Here is a 21805-nt window from a genome sequence, read left to right as displayed (position 1 = left end):
AACCATATTTAAAGAGGGAAAACGTGGAAGAGCTTGGTAGCTTCTATCTTGACCTGTTTTGGAGCTATAGAGGAGAGAGGGAGAGGCTAAATGCTAACGCCGTCTGCGCTGTGTTTACGTGACTGAAGATCAGACAGGTCCTAAAGAACTCGTCACAGCTCAGGTAAGAACATATCTCAGTGTGGAAAAACTGTGGCCTGTTCCTTTAAGTCCAAAAAGGCGCATGTTTCCCGCAGTTGTTTCGGATCAACAGTGGTTTATATTCACACCTGGAGCGAACTGGACCAGAGTCCGTTTGGAAGCTGGACCGAGACCACCTGAAAAAGTGGGTCTCGGTTCTTTGATTCGTTTTTTTGTTTTCACACCTGAATAAAAACTCCGGAGCAGCGTTCAAGACGAACCCTGATCCGTTTAAAGTGGAGCAAACGGAAGTGCAGCTGACATGAGCCACACCATCAGTGTTTACCTCTCTACATGTGTTTTTATAACTGGCTTATTGAAGAAGGCTGATCTAACCGTCTGGACTGAGGCGTTTGGAGCTTTCTCTGAAGTGTGTGGCTAAAGAATGTGCAGAGGTGAATGGGAGGAAACCACAGACAAAACAATCTGACGTGAAGAAAACGCTGAGCGAGCGCTTTCTCTCCTGGACACAGAGTTCCTCCTGCGATCAGGGCCGGACCTCATGGACTGAAACCACCATCTGAAGGTTTAAGGGGACTTTCAGAGCTTCTGCAAACGTCTTCATCAACATCGCTTTGTCGCTGACGTCCAAACATCTTCTTTCTTTTGTAGAATTGTATCCACTTCCTCCACACAGAGAAAACTCGATATTGTCACTTTGTAACTTTCCAGCACATGTTACCAATGATCTCACATGAAGGCTGTAGAAGCAGAACTGAAACTGAGGCGCCTCGAGTGTGAAGAGTGAAGGGAATATGGAGACGCTGAAGCTCTGGTTTCCTCACGGTTCAGCTGCTGCGTTATTGTTTTGTGTGGCTTTTTAAATGCTACTTTTCCGTTATGTTACTGTTGCTTTTCCGGCATGTTTTTGTCGCTGTTTTGTCCCTTTTTTCAAGAAGCTTTTAGATTTGGGTAAAGCTAAACTGTGCTCAGGTCAGGACGGGGTTAAACAATAATTATCAATAGCAGGAAAAACTAAAACTCGTCCTGAAAGCGATCAGAGGAGAGGGATTTATTTGATTATTAGATGATTGTTTTCTGCATTTCTGTGACTCTGGCCCAGAGGTCGTCAGCTCCAGCTCCAGCTCCAGCTCCAGCTCCAGCTCCAGCTCCAGCTCCAGCTCCAGCTCCAGCTCCTCAAGCTTTTAGATTTGGGTAAAACTGGAGAAAATGTTCAGAGGTTTAAAGCTCTTTCCATCTGATTAAGAACAGCAGTCAGATTCAGAGCCCTTTATTGTGAAGTCTCTGGGAGGAACGTGCTTCAGTTGGATCTGGAGGAGCCTGGAGGAAAGTGGAGCCTAAAGGAGGCCGGAGCCTAGAGGAGGCCGGAGCCTAAAGGAGGCCGGAGCCTAGAGGAGGCCGGAGCCTAAAGGAGGCCGGAGCCTAGAGGAGGCCGGAGCCTAAAGGAGGCCGGAGCCTAGAGGAGGCCGGAGCCTAAAGGAGGCCGGAGCCTAAAGGAGGCCTGAGCCTAAAGGAGGCCTGAGCCTAAAGGAGGCCTGAGCCTAGAGGAGGCCTGAGCCTAAAGGAGGCCTGAGCCTAAAGGAGGCCTGAGCCTAAAGGAGGCCTGAGCCTAGAGGAGGCCGGAGCCTAGAGGAGGCCTGAGCCTAAAGGAGGCCTGAGCCTAAAGGAGGCCTGAGCCTAAAGGAGGCCGGAGCTTAAAGGAGGCCTGAGCCTAAAGGAGGCCTGAGCCTAAAGGAGGCCGGAGCCTAAAGGAGGCCGGAGCTTAAAGGAGGCCTGAGCCTAAAGGAGGCCGGAGCCTAAAGGAGGCCTGAGCCTAGAGGAGGCCGGAGCCTAAAGGAGGCCGGAGCCTAGAGGAGGCCGGAGCCTAAAGGAGGCCGGAGCCTAGAGGAGGCCGGAGCCTAAAGGAGGCCGGAGCCTAGAGGAGGCCGGAGCCTAGAGGAGGCCGGAGCCTAAAGGAGGCCGGAGCCTAGAGGAGGCCTGAGCCTAAAGGAGGCCGGAGCCTAAAGGAGGCCTGAGCCTAGAGGAGGCTTGAGCCTAAAGGAGGCCGGAGCCTAGAGGAGGCCGGAGCCTAAAGGAGGCCGGAGCCTAGAGGAGGCCGGAGCCTAGAGGAGGCCGGAGCCTAAAGGAGGCCGGAGCCTAAAGGAGGCCTGAGCCTAAAGGAGGCCGGAGCCTAGAGGAGGCCTGAGCCTAAAGGAGGCCTGAGCCTAGAGGAGGCCGGAGCCTGGAGGATGCAGGAGCCTGGAGGATGCAGGAGCCCGGACGAGGCCGGAGCCTGGACGAGGCCTGAGCCTGGGGGAGGCCTGAGCCGGATCAGACGATGCTCGGACACAGAGCGTTTGTCCCGTCGTGAGTCACATGTTGTTTGGACAAAACTCATAAACAATGTGTCTTTAAAAGCATGTTTAAAAGTTCCGGATTCTTCTCGCTCTCTGGAACAAGTCGACTCTGTCTCGGCTGAAAAGGATCATTCAGCTCCGAGAAACATCCCCCAAACACAAATACTCAAATACTGTAGTACTACAGGGCTGAGGAGGTCAGTGCTCGGGCCTCGTGACAGAGTCAGAGCGGCTTTATATCATCACACTTTAACCACTTTATTCTCAGACTCCTACAGGGGTTACGCTTGTGGTTCATTCACTGAGAAAAGAACAATCTTAGAGCAATGAAAAGAGTGTGAAGAGTTGATTTGCAAACGCAGATATCTCCTGATAATGTGTGTTTATGTTTATATATCCATTGTTCAGCCTCTGTCGCCACGTTTGGAACTTCCCCTCGGAGCTCATCTGTGTCAGAGGCTAAAGCTGCTGATGCAACGGCCCAGAGGGGACTGAACCAGGAAACAGACCGAACCAGACTGAACCTGACTAGACCAGGACCAAACCAGAACAAACCAGAACAAACCAGCGCTAAACCAGAGCTAAACCTGAGCTAAACCAGAGCTAAACCTGAGCTAAACCAGAGCTAAACCAGAGCTAAACCAGAGCTAAACCAGAGCTAAACCTGAGCTAAACCAGAGCTAAACCTGAGCTAAGCCAGCGCTAAACCTGAGCTAAACCTGAGCTAAACCTGAGCTAAACCGGAGCTAAACCTGAGCTAAACCTGAGCTAAACCTGAGCTAAACCTGAGCTAAACCTGAGCTAAACCGGAGCTAAACCGGAGCTAAACCTGAGCTAAACCAGAGCTAAACCAGGCTAAAACAGAGCTAAGCCAGAGCTACCAGAGCTAAACCAGAGCTAAACCTGAGCTAAACCTGAGCTAAACCAGAGCTAAACCAGAGCTAAACCAGAGCTAAACCTGGCTAAACCTGAGCTAAACCTGAGCTAAACCAGAGCTAAACCAGAGCTAGACCAGAGCTAAACCAGAGCTAAACCAGAGCTAAACCAGAGCTAAACCAGAGCTAAACCAGAGCTAAACCAGAGCTAAACCAGAGCTAAACCTGAGCTAAACCTGAGCTAAACCAGAGCTAAACCAGACTAGACCAGGACAAACCTGAGCTAAACCTGAGCTAAACCTGAGCTAAACCTGAGCTAAACCTGAGCTAAACCAGAGCTAAACCAGAGCTAAACCAGAGCTAAACCAGAGCTAAACCAGAGCTAAACCAGAGCTAAACCTGAGCTAAACCTGAGCTAAACCTGAGCTAAACCAGAGCTAAACCAGAGCTAAACCAGAGCTAAACCAGAGCTAAGCCAGAGCTAAGCCAGAGCTAAACCTGAGCTAAACCTGAGCTAAACCAGAGCTAAACCAGAGCTAAACCAGAGCTAAACCAGAGCTAAACCAGAGCTAAACCTGAGCTAAACCTGAGCTAAACCTGAGCTAAACCTGAGCTAAACCTGAGCTAAACCAGAGCTAAACCAGAGCTAAACCTGAGCTAAACCTGAGCTAAACCTGAGCTAAACCAGAGGTAAACTTGAGCTAAACCAGCGCTAAACCAGAGCTAAGCCTGAGCTAAACCAGAGCTAAGCCTGAGCTAAACCAGAGCTAAACCTGAGCTAAACCAGAGCTAAGCCTGAGCTAAACCAGAGCTAAGCCTGAGCTAAACCAGAGCTAAACCAGAGCTAAACCAGAGCTAAACCAGAGCTAAACCTGAGCTAAACCAGAGCTAAACCAGAGCTAAACCAGAGCTAAACCAGAGCTAAACCAGAGCTAAACCAGAGCTAAACCTGAGCTAAACCTGAGCTAAACCTGAGCTAAACCAGAGCTAAACCAGAGCTAAACCTGAGCTAAACCAGAGCTAAACCTGAGCTAAACCTGAACTAAACTGGGATTTAACCAGACTAAGGAACAGTAGTGAGTTCAGTGTCTCTGATCTGTGAACCTGAGCGTTTGGTTGAAGTTCTGACCTGTGCCCAGCTGTGATTCACTTCCCATGATGCTTCACTCACTTCCTGTTTCAGATCGTCACTTCTGCTTTTCAGACGTTACTGCACAGACGACACTTATTGATCTTCAGGCTTAGTCAGGATTTCACTCAGAGTTTTCCCCCATCCTTCCCTCCAGGCTCCTGCTCTGACAGATCTTTTCAACACTCTTAGGAAGTGAACTGTTCCTCTTAGCTTTAAAAGATCGCTCATGAGTCCAGTGAAGACTCCTGTGACTGGTCTGAATGACTCTCGGCCAGTGGCCCTCACATCTGTCCTGATGAAAACCTTTGAGCGGTTGGTGTTGAGTTTTATCAGAGATCTAATCCCTGTGTCTGTGGACCCGCTACAATTTGCGTATAGAAAAAACAGAAGTGTTGAGGACGCCATTTCCTGTGCTTTGAACTCTGTCTACAAGCATCTTGATGAACGGAAAGCATTATGCTAGAATGCTGTTCACAGACTACAGTTCAGCCAGTTCAAACAAAGCTCATCGAAAAACTCAAATGCTTGGGCCTCGATAATGCCATTTGTAATTGGATTTTTAATTTTCTGACTTGTCGACCACAAAGGGTCAAAATCAATGGTTGTGTTTGGGATGAGCTGTTCGTCAGCACTGGTGTCCCGCAGGGCTGTATTTTGAGCCCCCTGCTGTTCACACTGTTCACTCATGACCTTCTCGCATCTCATGGTAAAAATGTGATAATCAAATATGCCGATGATACGACCATCATTGGGCTGATCAGTATAAATGATGAGTCTCATTATCGTGAGGAGGTGGAGAATGTTGTTCAGTGAGGAGAGAAAACAACCTGCTTTTGAACACTTCAAAAACGTGTGAACTTGTTATTGATTTTTGTCACAATAGGAATCAGTTGCCTGTTACTATCCAAGATTCTGACGTGCAGATTGTTGAGAAATGTAACTTCTTGGGTGTGACTCTTTCTCATGACTTGAACTGGAGCTCTCATACGATGACAGCGCCTCTTCTTTTTACACAGGCTTCGAGAGTTTACCCAAAATACTAGGATTCTTCTGAACTTTTATTATTGTGTAATTGAGAGTGTCCAGTTGTATCACAGTGTGGTTTGGTCTCACTCTGAAAGAGAAGAAGGCTTTGAACAAAGTGGTTCTCTCAGCCTCAGGACCATCGGCTGCTCCTGGAGCCACATATAAAGCTCGACGACTGAATCCAGCTTTACAACTCGCAGATGACGCCTCAGGCCGCCCGGCTCAGGCCTTTTCTGAGACGCTTCCTTCAGGGAGAAGGTATCGCTCCATCATATGTTCTACTGATCCACATATTAACAGTTTCTTTCCTCAAGCTGTGATATTTATCTGTGTGGACTTTTATTGTACAATATTTTGCCCTTAGGCTTTTAATGTGGCAGTGTTTGTTTGTTCTGTTTTTTTATATTGTGTCTTTTTACGTGTTTTACATATCGCACTTGAGCTCTTTGCACATTTCTTTTCCAATGTGTTTTTTCAAACTGCAAATGGCCGATAAATGAATCTGAATCTGAATCATTCTTCTCCTCCTGTGGAGCGTCTGAAAGCTCTGTCCAGTGATCTGTCTGAGCGACGACGTGATGTGCATGTAGATGGTTTCTGATGTTTGCAAACGTGTCTCTTCACCAGTTGTTGTTGAGGAGATGGGAGGGCATCTGGATCAGTGAGCCTTTGGTCTGAACAGGAAGCCGCTCTGCGTTTGAGGAGACAATAGGCAGAAAGGGAAAGAGGAAAGAGCTGACAGCACACGCCGCCACAGGAAGGAAACACACACCGCCCCCCCCCGGCCACCAGGGGGCCACGCGGCACAGCCTGGATAATGGAGAGAGACGGGTTTACGTAGATCATGCAGTGTTTCAATTCAAGTCTTTGGGAAACATTGGATCTGTCCTGACTCTTCACTGCAAAAAGTAAATATCAAGCATTGGCTTAAATGTTTCTTGTTTTGAGCGGTTTTCACTCATTTAGACACTTTTCCTGATCGGACCGAGTTTGCTTTGCTTGTTTGAGGACATTTCACACCAGTTCTAGGGTAAATCTCGCTTGATATAAGAAAGTAAAATTGCCAATTGAGACAAGACCAATTTTCTTTCCCCATTGGCAAAGAAAATGACCTGAAATAAGGACGAAATGTATCGAAATGAGTCAGAAACATCTCAGAACAAGTGAAATAATCTGGGACAAATGCCCAAGAACTTCTTAACCAGTCAAAACAACTAAAATTTGGATTATTGTGCTCAAATTGAGATGTTTATACTGATCTAGTTAATTAGTTTTTGCAGTGTTTGATTGTGCTTTAGTGACACCTTTTCCCTGACACTTCACACAAACCTCTTCCTCCCTCGTGCTTTTATATTATTTATATTATATTACTTAATATTTCAGTGTGTGTGTTTGGAGTGAGCAGCGTCTGTCCAGCCTCAGGTCCTGATGAAGTTTCAAACATGTCTGTAATCCAGCGTCTGGTGAAGGTAGAGGCGGGAGTTGTGTCGGCGCCTTTAGACGGTGGTGCAGGGGGTCGAGCGGGTCGAGGGGGTCGAGCGGGTCGTCTCATGATCCAAAGGTTTGAGTCCCAGCCCCTGCAGATGCACACGGTCTGTCGTTGTGTCCTTGGGCGGGACACTTCCCCCTCTGGCCTCCAGGGTGGCGTACACTGGTGTGTGGGTGACGGGTTCTTTAAGGCCTGATGAAGCTGAGACCATGTTCCATTTTTACCGTCCGTGTGATTCTGAATCCTACCAAACTGTCGGCCATTGTTTCTGACGCCTCTGTTTTCTCCTTCCAGGGCCGTCATGTCAAGACGGGTCAGCTGGCGGCGATCAAGGTCATGGACGTCACAGAGGTAAAGACAAAATAAACTTCAGACGAAACAGGACCAACATGAGGAGCTCCAGATTTGAAACTATTGTCTGAGAAGAACAAAGAGCCCAGTCTGAGAGATGAGCTCGGAGCTGGAGACACTTGGACAGATGTTTCAGACAGTGCTTTGTGATGAGAGTGTGATTAAACATGATGTACCTGTGTGTGAACGCAGGAGGAAGAGGAGGAGATCAAGCTGGAGATCAACATGTTGAGGAGCTACTCTCACCACAGGAACATCGCCACGTACTACGGAGCGTTCATCAAGAAGAGCCAGGACCACCAGCTCTGGGTACAGACTCTCACTGCACACACGTCTGCACACACGTCTGCGCACACGTCTGCACACACATCTGCACACACGTCTGCACACACATCTGCTCAGACATCTGCACACACGTCTGCACACACACCACTGTCCTGGACCATTGTACATGTTTTAGTGGTAGGAGGAACCGGAGCACCTGGAGGAGACCCACACAGACACGAGAGGAACATGTAAATAAAGATGGGTCACTGGAGCTTCAGTTAGCTCGCGAGTGTTGACTAAAGACTCAAAGTACAGGTGCTCTTCAGGAACCGGCCAGAAGATGCTGGAGCTGAAACTGGACCATCACTGTGGAGGCAGGAAGTCTGAGGCACACGGTTTACTACAGGTGGACTGAAGGTCCTTTGTTAATATGGACAATCATGAGTACGATCATAATGATTCATGTTAATGCACAGAGGCGTGTGCTGCTCACATGAGTCTGAGAGTTACTGTGATGATGTCGAGGTTTATATATACGGACGTAAGAACTTCTTCCTCCTCCTTTAATAAATACATGAATGAAAATGAAATGAGTGTTTCTGAATCTCCTCTTTGAGCTAAATGATGAACATTGTGCCAACAATCCAGACCATTTTTCATGATATCTGTAGCACCACAGCGTGTTCTGTGTTCCAGCGATGGACCCAGGCTGTGGCTCGTTTGAAAGCTGAGACTCTCAGCTGTCCGTAGGTGGAAACGGTTTCATTGTACCTGCCTCGGTTCCTGAGAAATCTAAGCTAAACAGAGTCAGTCACTCTGTGAATCGGGGAACCGTCACCTCCTGGTGTAGCTGATGTTTAACCTCTGACCTCCCGCCTCTTCTCCAGTGCGGCTTTACACAAATCTAAAAACGAGGATGAAAACGCAACAAAAAGTGATGATAAAGCAACAAAAACATGACGGAAAGGAAAAACCCAGGGTGCTGAGGGAGCTGCAACGCCCCCTGGTGGGTGGTTTGCGCATTGCAGGCAATGTTAGTAAATAGGAAATAAGCTGCTATGTTTCCAGAAGCTTTTAGATTTGGGTAAAGCCGTAGTGAGGGGTTAAATCATGGTGTTTAACCACGCTGATGTTTGTGTATTGTGTGTATTGTGTGTGTAATGTGTGTAATGTGTGTATTGTGTGTGTTTGCAGCTGGTGATGGAGTACTGCGGCGCCGGCTCCGTCACTGACCTGGTGAAGAAAACCAAAGGGAACAGTCTGAAGGAGGACTGGATCTCCTACATCTGCAGAGAGGTGCTCCGGGTGAGGAAGACCCGTCCCTAACCCTGACCAACACCTACAGGTTTATCTAACCCTGACCAACACCTCACAGGTTTATCTAACCCTGACCAACACCTCACAGGTTTATCTAACCCTGACCAACACCTCACAGGTTTATCTAACCCTGACCCACACCTACAGGTTTATCTAACCCTGACCAACACTTCACAGGTTTATCTAACCCTGACCAACACCTCACAGGTTTATCTAACCCTGACCAACAGCTACAGGTTTATCTAACCCTGACCAACACCTCACAGGTTTATCTAACCCTGACCAACACCTCACAGGTTTATCTAACCCTGACCAACAGCTACAGGTTTATCTAACCCTGACCACACCTCACAGGTTTATCTAACCCTGACCAACAGCTACAGGTTTATCTAACCCTGACCAACACCTACAGGTTTATCTAACCCTGACCAACAGCTACAGGTTTATCTAACCCTGACCAACACCTCACAGGTTTATCTAACCCTGACCAACACCTCACAGGTTTATCTAACCCTGACCAACACCTACAGGTTTATCTAACCCTGACCAACACCTACAGGTTTATCTAACCCTGACCAACACCTCACAGGTTTATCTAACCCTGACCAACACCTACAGGTTTACTATGTTCGAGGACGTTTGTAAAGTCCTGGAGTCTGTTGTGGATAAAGGTTTCAGAGCTGGACGTTTGTAAAGTCCTGGAGTCTGTTGTGGTTAAAGGTTTCAGAGCTGGACATTTGTGTAAAAGTCCTGGAGTCTGTTGTGGTTAAAGGTTTCAGAGCTGGACGTTTGTGTAAAAGTCCTGGAGTCTGTTGTGGATAAAGGTTTCAGAGCTGGACGTTTGTAAAGTCCTGGAGTCTGTTGTGGATAAAGGTTTCAGAGCTGGACGTTTGTAAAGTCCTGGAGTCTGTTGTGGTTAAAGGTTTCAGAGCTGGACGTTTGTAAAGACCTGGAGTCTGTTGTGGATAAAGGTTTCAGAGCTGGACGTTTGTAAAGTCCTGGAGTCTGTTGTGGTTAAAGGTTTCAGAGCTGGACGTTTGTAAAGTCCTGGAGTCTGTTGTGGTTAAAGGTTTCAGAGCTGGACGTTTGTAAAAGTCCTGGAGTCTGTTGTGGATAAAGGTTTCAGAGCTGGACGTTTGTGTAAAAGTCCTGGAGTCTGTTGTGGATAAAGGTTTCAGAGCTGGACGTTTGTAAAGTCCTGGAGTCTGTTGTGGTTAAAGGTTTCAGAGCTGGACGTTTGTAAAAGTCCTGGAGTCTGTTGTGGTTAAAGGTTTCAGAGCTGGACGTTTGTGTAAAAGTCCTGGAGTCTGTTGTGGATAAAGGTTTCAGAGCTGGACGTTTGTAAAGTCCTGGAGTCTGTTGTGGATAAAGGTTTCAGAGCTGGACGTTTGTAAAGTCCTGGAGTCTGTTGTGGATAAAGGTTTCAGAGCTGGACGTTTGTGTAAAAGTCCTGGAGTCTGTTGTGGATAAAGGTTTCAGAGCTGGACGTTTGTAAAGTCCTGGAGTCTGTTGTGGTTAAAGGTTTCAGAGCTGGACGTTTGTGTAAAGTCCTGGAGTCTGTTGTGGATAAAGGTTTCAGAGCTGGACGTTTGTAAAGTCCTGGAGTCTGTTGTGGTTAAAGGTTTCAGAGCTGGACGTTTGTGTAAAGTCCTGGAGTCTGTTGTGGTTAAAGGTTTCAGAGCTGGACGTTTGTAAAGTCCTGGAGTCTGTTGTGGTTAAAGGTTTCAGAGCTGGACGTTTGTAAAGTCCTGGAGTCTGTTGTGGTTAAAGGTTTCAGAGCTGGACGTTTGTAAAGTCCTGGAGTCTGTTGTGTTAAAGGTTTCAGAGCTGGACGTTTGTGTAAAAGTCCTGGAGTCTGTTGTGGTTAAAGGTTTCAGAGCTGGACGTTTGTGTAAAAGTCCTGGAGTCTGTTGTGGTTAAAGGTTTCAGAGCTGGACGTTTGTAAAGTCCTGGAGTCTGTTGTGGTTAAAGGTTTCAGAGCTGGACGTTTGTAAAGTCCTGGAGTCTGTTGTGGTTAAAGGTTTCAGAGCTGGACGTTTGTAAAAGTCCTGGAGTCTGTTGTGGTTAAAGGTTTCAGAGCTGGACGTTTGTAAAGTCCTGGAGTCTGTTGTGTTAAAGGTTTCAGAGCTGGACGTTTGTGTAAAAGTCCTGGAGTCTGTTGTGGTTAAAGGTTTCAGAGCTGGACGTTTGTGTAAAAGTCCTGGAGTCTGTTGTGGTTAAAGGTTTCAGAGCTGGACGTTTGTAAAGTCCTGGAGTCTGTTGTGGTTAAAGGTTTCAGAGCTGGACGTTTGTAAAGTCCTGGAGTCTGTTGTGGATAAAGGTTTCAGAGCTGGACGTTTGTAAAAGTCCTGGAGTCTGTTGTGGTTAAAGGTTTCAGAGCTGGACGTTTGTAAAGTCCTGGAGTCTGTTGTGGTTAAAGGTTTCAGAGCTGGACGTTTGTGTAAAAGTCCTGGAGTCTGTTGTGGTTAAAGGTTTCAGAGCTGGACGTTTGTAAAGTCCTGGAGTCTGTTGTGGATAAAGGTTTCAGAGCTGGACGTTTGTAAAGTCCTGGAGTCTGTTGTGGATAAAGGTTTCAGAGCTGGACGTTTGTAAAGTCCTGGAGTCTGTTGTGGTTAAAGGTTTCAGAGCTGGACGTTTGTAAAGTCCTGGAGTCTGTTGTGGTTAAAGGTTTCAGAGCTGGACGTTTGTGTAAAAGTCCTGGAGTCTGTTGTGGTTAAAGGTTTCAGAGCTGGACGTTTGTAAAGTCCTGGAGTCTGTTGTGGATAAAGGTTTCAGAGCTGGACGTTTGTAAAAGTCCTGGAGTCTGTTGTGGTTAAAGGTTTCAGAGCTGGACGTTTGTAAAGTCCTGGAGTCTGTTGTGGATAAAGGTTTCAGAGCTGGACGTTTGTAAAGTCCTGGAGTCTGTTGTGGTTAAAGGTTTCAGAGCTGGACGTTTGTGTAAAAGTCCTGGAGTCTGTTGTGGTTAAAGGTTTCAGAGCAGGACGTTTGTAAAGTCCTGGAGTCTGTTGTGGTTAAAGGTTTCAGAGCTGGACGTTTGTGTAAAAGTCCTGGAGTCTGTTGTGTTAAAGGTTTCAGAGCTGGACGTTTGTGTAAAAGTCCTGGAGTCTGTTGTGGTTAAAGGTTTCAGAGCTGGACGTTTGTAAAGTCCTGGAGTCTGTTGTGGTTAATGGTTTCAGAGCTGGACGTTTGTAAAGTCCTGGAGTCTGTTGTGGTTAAAGGTTTCAGAGCTGGACGTTTGTGTAAAAGTCCTGGAGTCTGTTGTGGGTAAAGGTTTCAGAGCTGGACGTTTGTGTAAAAGTCCTGGAGTCTGTTGTGGATAAAGGTTTCAGAGCTGGACGTTTGTGTAAAAGTCCTGGAGTCTGTTGTGGTTAAAGGTTTCAGAGCTGGACGTTTGTAAAGTCCTGGAGTCTGTTGTGGATAAAGGTTTCAGAGCTGGACGTTTGTGTAAAAGTCCTGGAGTCTGTTGTGGGTAAAGGTTTCAGAGCTGGACGTTTGTAAAGTCCTGGAGTCTGTTGTGGTTAAAGGTTTCAGAGCTGGACGTTTGTAAAAGTCCTGGAGTCTGTTGTGGTTAAAGGTTTCAGAGCTGGACGTTTGTAAAGTCCTGGAGTCTGTTGTGGATAAAGGTTTCAGAGCTGGACGTTTGTAAAAGTCCTGGAGTCTGTTGTGTTAAAGGTTTCAGAGCTGGACGTTTGTAAAGTCCTGGAGTCTGTTGTGGTTAAAGGTTTCAGAGCTGGACGTTTGTAAAGTCCTGGAGTCTGTTGTGGATAAAGGTTTCAGAGCTGGACGTTTGTGTAAAAGTCCTGGAGTCTGTTGTGGTTAAAGGTTTCAGAGCTGGACGTTTGTAAAGTCCTGGAGTCTGTTGTGGGTAAAGGTTTCAGAGCTGGACGTTTGTAAAGTCCTGGAGTCTGTTGTGTTAAAGGTTTCAGAGCTGGACGTTTGTAAAGTCCTGGAGTCTGTTGTGGTTAAAGGTTTCAGAGCTGGACGTTTGTAAAAGTCCTGGAGTCTGTTGTGGATAAAGGTTTCAGAGCTGGACGTTTGTGTTAAAGTCCTGGAGTCTGTTGTGGTTAAAGGTTTCAGAGCTGGACGTTTGTGTAAAAGTCCTGGAGTCTGTTGTGGATAAAGGTTTCAGAGCTGGACGTTTGTAAAAGTCCTGGAGTCTGTTGTGGATAAAGGTTTCAGAGCTGGACGTTTGTAAAAGTCCTGGAGTCTGTTGTGGATAAAGGTTTCAGAGCTGGACGTTTGTGTAAAAGTCCTGGAGTCTGTTGTGGGTAAAGGTTTCAGAGCTGGACGTTTGTAAAAGTCCTGGAGTCTGTTGTGGTTAAAGGTTTCAGAGCTGGACGTTTGTAAAAGTCCTGGAGTCTGTTGTGGTTAAAGGTTTCAGAGCTGGACGTTTGTAAAGTCCTGGAGTCTGTTGTGGATAAAGGTTTCAGAGCTGGACGTTTGTGTAAAAGTCCTGGAGTCTGTTGTGGTTAAAGGTTTCAGAGCTGGACGTTTGTAAAATCCTGGAGTCTGTTGTGGATAAAGGTTTCAGAGCTGGACGTTTGTAAAGTCCTGGAGTCTGTTGTGGATAAAGGTTTCAGAGCTGGACGTTTGTAAAGTCCTGGAGTCTGTTGTGGGTAAAGGTTTCAGAGCTGGACGTTTGTAAAGTCCTGGAGTCTGTTGTGGATAAAGGTTTCAGAGCTGGACGTTTGTAAAGTCCTGGAGTCTGTTGTGGATAAAGGTTTCAGAGCTGGACGTTTGTAAAGTCCTGGAGTCTGTTGTGGTTAAAGGTTTCAGAGCTGGACGTTTGTAAAGTCCTGGAGTCTGTTGAGGATAAAGGTTTCAGAGCTGGACGTTTGTAAAGTCCTGGAGTCTGTTGTGGTTAAAGGTTTCAGAGCTGGACGTTTGTAAAGTCCTGGAGTCTGTTGTGGTTAAAGGTTTCAGAGCTGGACGTTTGTAAAGTCCTGGAGTCTGTTGTGGTTAAAGGTTTCAGAGCTGGACGTTTGTGTAAAAGTCCTGGAGTCTGTTGTGGGTAAAGGTTTCAGAGCTGGACGTTTGTAAAGTCCTGGAGTCTGTTGTGGATAAAGGTTTCAGAGCTGGACGTTTGTGTAAAAGTCCTGGAGTCTGTTGTGGTTAAAGGTTTCAGAGCTGGACGTTTGTAAAAGTCCTGGAGTCTGTTGTGGTTAAAGGTTTCAGAGCTGGACGTTTGTGTAAAAGTCCTGGAGTCTGTTGTGGATAAAGGTTTCAGAGCTGGACGTTTGTAAAGTCCTAGAGTCTGTTGTGGTTAAAGGTTTCAGAGCTGGACGTTTGTAAAGTCCTGGAGTCTGTTGTGGTTAAAGGTTTCAGAGCTGGACGTTTGTAAAGTCCTGGAGTCTGTTGTGGTCAAAGGTTTCAGAGCTGGACGTTTGTAAAGTCCTGGAGTCTGTTGTGGATAAAGGTTTCAGAGCTGGACGTTTGTAAAGTCCTGGAGTCTGTTGTGGGTAAAGGTTTCAGAGCTGGACGTTTGTAAAGTCCTGGAGTCTGTTGTGGATAAAGGTTTCAGAGCTGGACGTTTGTGTAAAAGTCCTGGAGTCTGTTGTGGTTAAAGGTTTCAGAGCTGGACGTTTGTGTAAAAGTCCTGGAGTCTGTTGTAGATAAAGGTTTCAGAGCTGGACGTTTGTGTAAAAGTCCTGGAGTCTGTTGTGGTTAAAGGTTTCAGAGCTGGACGTTTGTGTCAAAGTCCTGGAGTCTGTTGTAGATAAAGGTTTCAGAGCTGGACGTTTGTAAAGTCCTGGAGTCTGTTGTGGTTAAAGGTTTCAGAGCTGGACGTTTGTAAAAGTCCTGGAGTCTGTTGTGGTTAAAGGTTTCAGAGCTGGACGTTTGTAAAAGTCCTGGAGTCTGTTGTGGATAAAGGTTTCAGAGCTGGACGTTTGTGTAAAAGTCCTGGAGTCTGTTGTGGATAAAGGTGTCAGAGCTGGACGTTTGTAAAGTCCTGGAGTCTGTTGTGGTTAAAGGTTTCAGAGCTGGACGTTTGTGTAAAAGTCCTGGAGTCTGTTGTGGATAAAGGTTTCAGAGCTGGACGTTTGTAAAGTCCTGGAGTCTGTTGTGGTTAAAGGTTTCAGAGCTGGACGTTTGTAAAGTCCTGGAGTCTGTTGTGGATAAAGGTTTCAGAGCTGGACGTTTGTAAAGTCCTGGAGTCTGTTGTGGATAAAGGTTTCAGAGCTGGACGTTTGTAAAGTCCTGGAGTCTGTTGTGGATAAAGGTTTCAGAGCTGGACGTTTGTAAAGTCCTGGAGTCTGTTGTGGTTAAAGGTTTCAGAGCTGGACGTTTGTGTAAAAGTCCTGGAGTCTGTTGTGGTTAAAGGTTTCAGAGCTGGACGTTTGTGTAAAAGTCCTGGAGTCTGTTGTAGATAAAGGTTTCAGAGCTGGACGTTTGTAAAGTCCTGGAGTCTGTTGTGGTTAAAGGTTTCAGAGCTGGACGTTTGTAAAAGTCCTGGAGTCTGTTGTGGATAAAGGTTTCAGAGCTGGACGTTTGTGTAAAAGTCCTGGAGTCTGTTGTGGTTAAAGGTTTCAGAGCTGGACGTTTGTAAAGTCCTGGAGTCTGTTGTGGATAAAGGTTTCAGAGCTGGACGTTTGTAAAGTCCTGGAGTCTGTTGTGGATAAAGGTTTCAGAGCTGGACGTTTGTAAAGTCCTGGAGTCTGTTGTGGTTAAAGGTTTCAGAGCTGGACGTTTGTGTAAAAGTCCTGGAGTCTGTTGTGGATAAAGGTTTCAGAGCTGGACGTTTGTAAAGTCCTGGAGTCTGTTGTGGATAAAGGTTTCAGAGCTGGACGTTTGTAAAGTCCTGGAGTTTGTTGTGGTTAAAGGTGTCAGAGCTGGACGTTTGTAAAAGTCCTGGAGTCTGTTGTGTTAAAGGTTTTAGAGCTGGACGTTTATAAAGTCCTGGAGTCTGTTGTGGTTAAAGGTTTCAGAGCTGGACGTTTGTAAAGTCCTGGAGTCTGTTGTGTTAAAGGTTTCAGAGCTGGACATTTGTGTAAAAGTCCTGGAGTCTGTTGTGGATAAAGGTTTCAGAGCTGGACGTTTGTAAAGTCCTGGAGTCTGTTGTGGTTAAAGGTTTCAGAGCTGGACGTTTGTAAAAGTCCTGGAGTCTGTTGTGGATAAAGGTTTCAGAGCTGGACGTTTGTAAAGTCCTGGAGTCTGTTGTGGTTAAAGGTTTCAGAGCTGGACGTTTGTAAAGTCCTGGAGTCTGTTGTGGTTAAAGGTTTCAGAGCTGGACGTTTGTAAAGTCCTGGAGTCTATTGTGGTTAAAGGTTTCAGAGCTGGACGTTTGTAAAGTCCTGGAGTCTATTGTGGTTAAAGGTTTCAGAGCTGGACGTTTGTAAAGTCCTGGAGTCTGTTGTGGTTAAAGGTTTCAGAGCTGGACGTTTGTAAAGTCCTGGAGTCTATTGTGGTTAAAGGTTTCAGAGCTGGACGTTTGTGTAAAAGTCCTGGAGTCTGTTGTGGTTAAAGGTTTCAGAGCTGGACGTTTGTAAAGTCCTGGAGTCTGTTGTGGTTAAAGGTTTCAGAGCTGGACGTTTGTGTAAAGTCCTGGAGTCTGTTGTGGTTAAAGGTTTCAGAGCTGGACGTTTGTAAAGTCCTGGAGTCTGTTGTGGATAAAGGTTTCAGAGCTGGACGTTTGTAAAGTCCTGGAGTCTGTTGTGGATAAAGGTTTCAGAGCTGGACGTTTGTTAAAGTCCTGGAGTCTGTTGTGGATAAAGGTTTCAGAGCTGGACGTTTGTAAAGTCCTGGAGTCTGTTGTGGATAAGGTTTCAGAGCTGGACGTTTGTAAAAGTCCTGGAGTCTGTTGTGGTTAAAGGTTTCAGAGCTGGACGTTTGTAAAGTCCTGGAGTCTGTTGTGGTTAAAGGTTTCAGAGCTGGACGTTTGTAAAGTCCTGGAGTCTGTCGTGGATAAAGGTTTCAGAGCTGGACGTTTGTAAAAGTCCTGGAGTCTGTTGTGGTTAAAGGTTTCAGAGCTGGACATTTGTGTAAAAGTCCTGGAGTCTGTTGTGGTTAAAGGTTTCAGAGCTGGACGTTTGTAAAGTCCTGGAGTCTGTTGTGGATAAAGGTTTCAGAGCTGGACGTTTGTAAAGTCCTGGAGTCTGTTGTGGTTAAAGGTTTCAGAGCTGGACGTTTGTAAAGTCCTGGAGTCTGTTGTGGTTAAAGGTTTCAGAGCAGGACGTTTGTAAAAGTCCTGGAGTCTGTTGTGGTTAAAGGTTTCAGAGCTGGACGTTTGTGTAAAAGTCCTGGAGTCTGTTGTGGTTAAAGGTTTCAGAGCTGGACGTTTGTGTAAAAGTCCTGGAGTCTGTTGTGGATAAAGGTTTCAGAGCTGGACGTTTGTAAAAGTCCTGGAGTCTGTTGTGGATAAAGGTTTCAGAGCTGGACGTTTGTAAAGTCCTGGAGTCTGTTGTAGATAAAGGTTTCAGAGCTGGACGTTTGTGTAAAAGTCCTGGAGTCTGTTGTGGTTAAAGGTTTCAGAGCTGGACGTTTGTAAAAGTCCTGGAGTCTGTTGTGGATAAAGGTTTCAGAGCTGGACGTTTGTAAAGTCCTGGAGTCTGTTGTGGTTAAAGGTTTCAGAGCTGGACGTTTGTAAAGTCCTGGAGTCTGTTGAGGATAAAGGTTTCAGAGCTGGACGTTTGTAAAGTCCTGGAGTCTGTTGTGGATAAAGGTTTCAGAGCTGGACGTTTGTAAAGTCCTGGAGTCTGTTGAGGATAAAGGTTTCAGAGCTGGACGTTTGTAAAGTCCTGGAGTCTGTTGAGGATAAAGGTTTCAGAGCTGGACGTTTGTAAAAGTCCTGGAGTCTGTTGTGGTTAAAGGTTTCAGAGCTGGACGTTTGTAAAGTCCTGGAGTCTGTTGTGGATAAAGGTTTCAGAGCTGGACGTTTGTAAAGTCCTGGAGTCTGTTGAGGATAAAGGTTTCAGAGCTGGACGTTTGTAAAGTCCTGGAGTCTGTTGAGGATAAAGGTTTCAGAGCTGGACGTTTGTAAAAGTCCTGGAGTCTGTTGTGGTTAAAGGTTTCAGAGCTGGACGTTTGTAAAGTCCTGGAGTCTGTTGTGGATAAAGGTTTCAGAGCTGGACGTTTGTAAAGTCCTGGAGTCTGTTGTGGTTAAAGGTTTCAGAGCTGGACGTTTGTAAAGTCCTGGAGTCTGTTGTGGTTAAAGGTTTCAGAGCTGGACGTTTGTAAAGTCCTGGAGTCTGTTGTGGTTAAAGGTTTCAGAGCTGGACGTTTGTGTAAAAGTCCTGGAGTCTGTTGTGGGTAAAGGTTTCAGAGCTGGACGTTTGTAAAGTCCTGGAGTCTGTTGTGGATAAAGGTTTCAGAGCTGGACGTTTGTGTAAAAGTCCTGGAGTCTGTTGTGGTTAAAGGTTTCAGAGCTGGACGTTTGTAAAAGTCCTGGAGTCTGTTGTGGTTAAAGGTTTCAGAGCTGGACGTTTGTGTAAAAGTCCTGGAGTCTGTTGTGGATAAAGGTTTCAGAGCTGGACGTTTGTAAAGTCCTAGAGTCTGTTGTGGTTAAAGGTTTCAGAGCTGGACGTTTGTAAAGTCCTGGAGTCTGTTGTGGTTAAAGGTTTCAGAGCTGGACGTTTGTAAAGTCCTGGAGTCTGTTGTGGTCAAAGGTTTCAGAGCTGGACGTTTGTAAAGTCCTGGAGTCTGTTGTGGATAAAGGTTTCAGAGCTGGACGTTTGTAAAGTCCTGGAGTCTGTTGTGGGTAAAGGTTTCAGAGCTGGACGTTTGTAAAGTCCTGGAGTCTGTTGTGGATAAAGGTTTCAGAGCTGGACGTTTGTGTAAAAGTCCTGGAGTCTGTTGTGGTTAAAGGTTTCAGAGCTGGACGTTTGTGTAAAAGTCCTGGAGTCTGTTGTAGATAAAGGTTTCAGAGCTGGACGTTTGTGTAAAAGTCCTGGAGTCTGTTGTGGTTAAAGGTTTCAGAGCTGGACGTTTGTGTAAAAGTCCTGGAGTCTGTTGTAGATAAAGGTTTCAGAGCTGGACGTTTGTAAAGTCCTGGAGTCTGTTGTGGTTAAAGGTTTCAGAGCTGGACGTTTGTAAAAGTCCTGGAGTCTGTTGTGGTTAAAGGTTTCAGAGCTGGACGTTTGTAAAAGTCCTGGAGTCTGTTGTGGATAAAGGTTTCAGAGCTGGACGTTTGTGTAAAAGTCCTGGAGTCTGTTGTGGATAAAGGTGTCAGAGCTGGACGTTTGTAAAGTCCTGGAGTCTGTTGTGGTTAAAGGTTTCAGAGCTGGACGTTTGTGTAAAAGTCCTGGAGTCTGTTGTGGATAAAGGTTTCAGAGCTGGACGTTTGTAAAGTCCTGGAGTCTGTTGTGGTTAAAGGTTTCAGAGCTGGACGTTTGTAAAGTCCTGGAGTCTGTTGTGGATAAAGGTTTCAGAGCTGGACGTTTGTAAAGTCCTGGAGTCTGTTGTGGATAAAGGTTTCAGAGCTGGACGTTTGTAAAGTCCTGGAGTCTGTTGTGGATAAAGGTTTCAGAGCTGGACGTTTGTAAAGTCCTGGAGTCTGTTGTGGTTAAAGGTTTCAGAGCTGGACGTTTGTGTAAAAGTCCTGGAGTCTGTTGTGGTTAAAGGTTTCAGAGCTGGACGTTTGTGTAAAAGTCCTGGAGTCTGTTGTAGATAAAGGTTTCAGAGCTGGACGTTTGTAAAGTCCTGGAGTCTGTTGTGGTTAAAGGTTTCAGAGCTGGACGTTTGTAAAAGTCCTGGAGTCTGTTGTGGATAAAGGTTTCAGAGCTGGACGTTTGTGTAAAAGTCCTGGAGTCTGTTGTGGTTAAAGGTTTCAGAGCTGGACGTTTGTAAAGTCCTGGAGTCTGTTGTGGATAAAGGTTTCAGAGCTGGACGTTTGTAAAGTCCTGGAGTCTGTTGTGGATAAAGGTTTCAGAGCTGGACGTTTGTAAAGTCCTGGAGTCTGTTGTGGTTAAAGGTTTCAGAGCTGGACGTTTGTGTAAAAGTCCTGGAGTCTGTTGTGGATAAAGGTTTCAGAGCTGGACGTTTGTAAAGTCCTGGAGTCTGTTGTGGATAAAGGTTTCAGAGCTGGACGTTTGTAAAGTCCTGGAGTTTGTTGTGGTTAAAGGTTTCAGAGCTGGACGTTTGTAAAGTCCTGGAGTCTGTTGTGGTTAAAGGTTTCAGAGCTGGACGTTTGTAAAGTCCTGGAGTTTGTTGTGGTTAAAGGTTTCAGAGCTGGACGTTTGTAAAAGTCCTGGAGTCTGTTGTGTTAAAGGTTTTAGAGCTGGACGTTTATAAAGTCCTGGAGTCTGTTGTGGTTAAAGGTTTCAGAGCTGGACGTTTGTAAAGTCCTGGAGTCTGTTGTGTTAAAGGTTTCAGAGCTGGACATTTGTGTAAAAGTCCTGGAGTCTGTTGTGGATAAAGGTTTCAGAGCTGGACGTTTGTAAAGTCCTGGAGTCTGTTGTGGTTAAAGGTTTCAGAGCTGGACGTTTGTAAAAGTCCTGGAGTCTGTTGTGGATAAAGGTTTCAGAGCTGGACGTTTGTAAAGTCCTGGAGTCTGTTGTGGTTAAAGGTTTCAGAGCTGGACGTTTGTAAAGTCCTGGAGTCTGTTGTGGTTAAAGGTTTCAGAGCTGGACGTTTGTAAAGTCCTGGAGTCTATTGTGGTTAAAGGTTTCAGAGCTGGACGTTTGTAAAGTCCTGGAGTCTATTGTGGTTAAAGGTTTCAGAGCTGGACGTTTGTAAAGTCCTGGAGTCTGTTGTGGTTAAAGGTTTCAGAGCTGGACGTTTGTAAAGTCCTGGAGTCTATTGTGGTTAAAGGTTTCAGAGCTGGACGTTTGTGTAAAAGTCCTGGAGTCTGTTGTGGTTAAAGGTTTCAGAGCTGGACGTTTGTAAAGTCCTGGAGTCTGTTGTGGTTAAAGGTTTCAGAGCTGGACGTTTGTGTAAAGTCCTGGAGTCTGTTGTGGTTAAAGGTTTCAGAGCTGGACGTTTGTAAAGTCCTGGAGTCTGTTGTGGATAAAGGTTTCAGAGCTGGACGTTTGTAAAGTCCTGGAGTCTGTTGTGGATAAAGGTTTCAGAGCTGGACGTTTGTTAAAGTCCTGGAGTCTGTTGTGGATAAAGGTTTCAGAGCTGGACGTTTGTAAAGTCCTGGAGTCTGTTGTGGATAAGGTTTCAGAGCTGGACGTTTGTAAAAGTCCTGGAGTCTGTTGTGGTTAAAGGTTTCAGAGCTGGACGTTTGTAAAGTCCTGGAGTCTGTTGTGGGTAAAGGTTTCAGAGCTGGACGTTTGTAAAGTCCTGGAGTCTGTTGTGGTTAAAGGTTTCAGAGCTGGACGTTTGTAAAGTCCTGGAGTCTGTTGTGGTTAAAGGTTTCAGAGCTGGACATTTGTGTAAAAGTCCTGGAGTCTGTTGTGGTTAAAGGTTTCAGAGCTGGACGTTTGTAAAGTCCTGGAGTCTGTTGTGGTTAAAGGTTTCAGAGCTGGACGTTTGTAAAGTCCTGGAGTCTGTCGTGGATAAAGGTTTCAGAGCTGGACGTTTGTAAAAGTCCTGGAGTCTGTTGTGGTTAAAGGTTTCAGAGCTGGACATTTGTGTAAAAGTCCTGGAGTCTGTTGTGGTTAAAGGTTTCAGAGCTGGACGTTTGTAAAGTCCTGGAGTCTGTTGTGGATAAAGGTTTCAGAGCTGGACGTTTGTAAAGTCCTGGAGTCTGTTGTGGTTAAAGGTTTCAGAGCTGGACGTTTGTAAAGTCCTGGAGTCTGTTGTGGTTAAAGGTTTCAGAGCAGGACGTTTGTAAAAGTCCTGGAGTCTGTTGTGGTTAAAGGTTTCAGAGCTGGACGTTTGTGTAAAAGTCCTGGAGTCTGTTGTGGTTAAAGGTTTCAGAGCTGGACGTTTGTGTAAAAGTCCTGGAGTCTGTTGTGGATAAAGGTTTCAGAGCTGGACGTTTGTAAAAGTC

The 21805-nt window shown here is 46.0% G+C and overlaps 1 protein-coding gene across 4 annotated transcripts in view; it reads left to right on the top strand.

The window, feature by feature from the left end:
* Window positions 1-21805, top strand: part of LOC306962842 (mitogen-activated protein kinase kinase kinase kinase 4) — a 92100-nt gene that overhangs the window by 6432 nt on the left and 63863 nt on the right. For all 4 annotated transcript variants that reach the window (XM_079556171.1, XM_079556173.1, XM_079556172.1 and 1 more), the window contains exons 3-5: window positions 7294-7350; window positions 7543-7659; window positions 8812-8922. In XM_079556171.1, coding sequence (XP_079412297.1) covers window positions 7294-7350; window positions 7543-7659; window positions 8812-8922 — 285 coding nt within the window. The remainder of the gene's footprint in view (window positions 1-7293; window positions 7351-7542; window positions 7660-8811; window positions 8923-21805) is intronic.

The sequence above is a fragment of the Gobius niger genome, assembly GCF_951799975.1.
Source record: "Gobius niger genome assembly, chromosome: 5".
NCBI classification, from domain to species: domain Eukaryota; kingdom Metazoa; phylum Chordata; class Actinopteri; order Gobiiformes; family Gobiidae; genus Gobius; species Gobius niger.
Note: the sequence above shows the minus strand (reverse complement) of the source record. Positions and strands in the feature narration are given on the sequence as shown.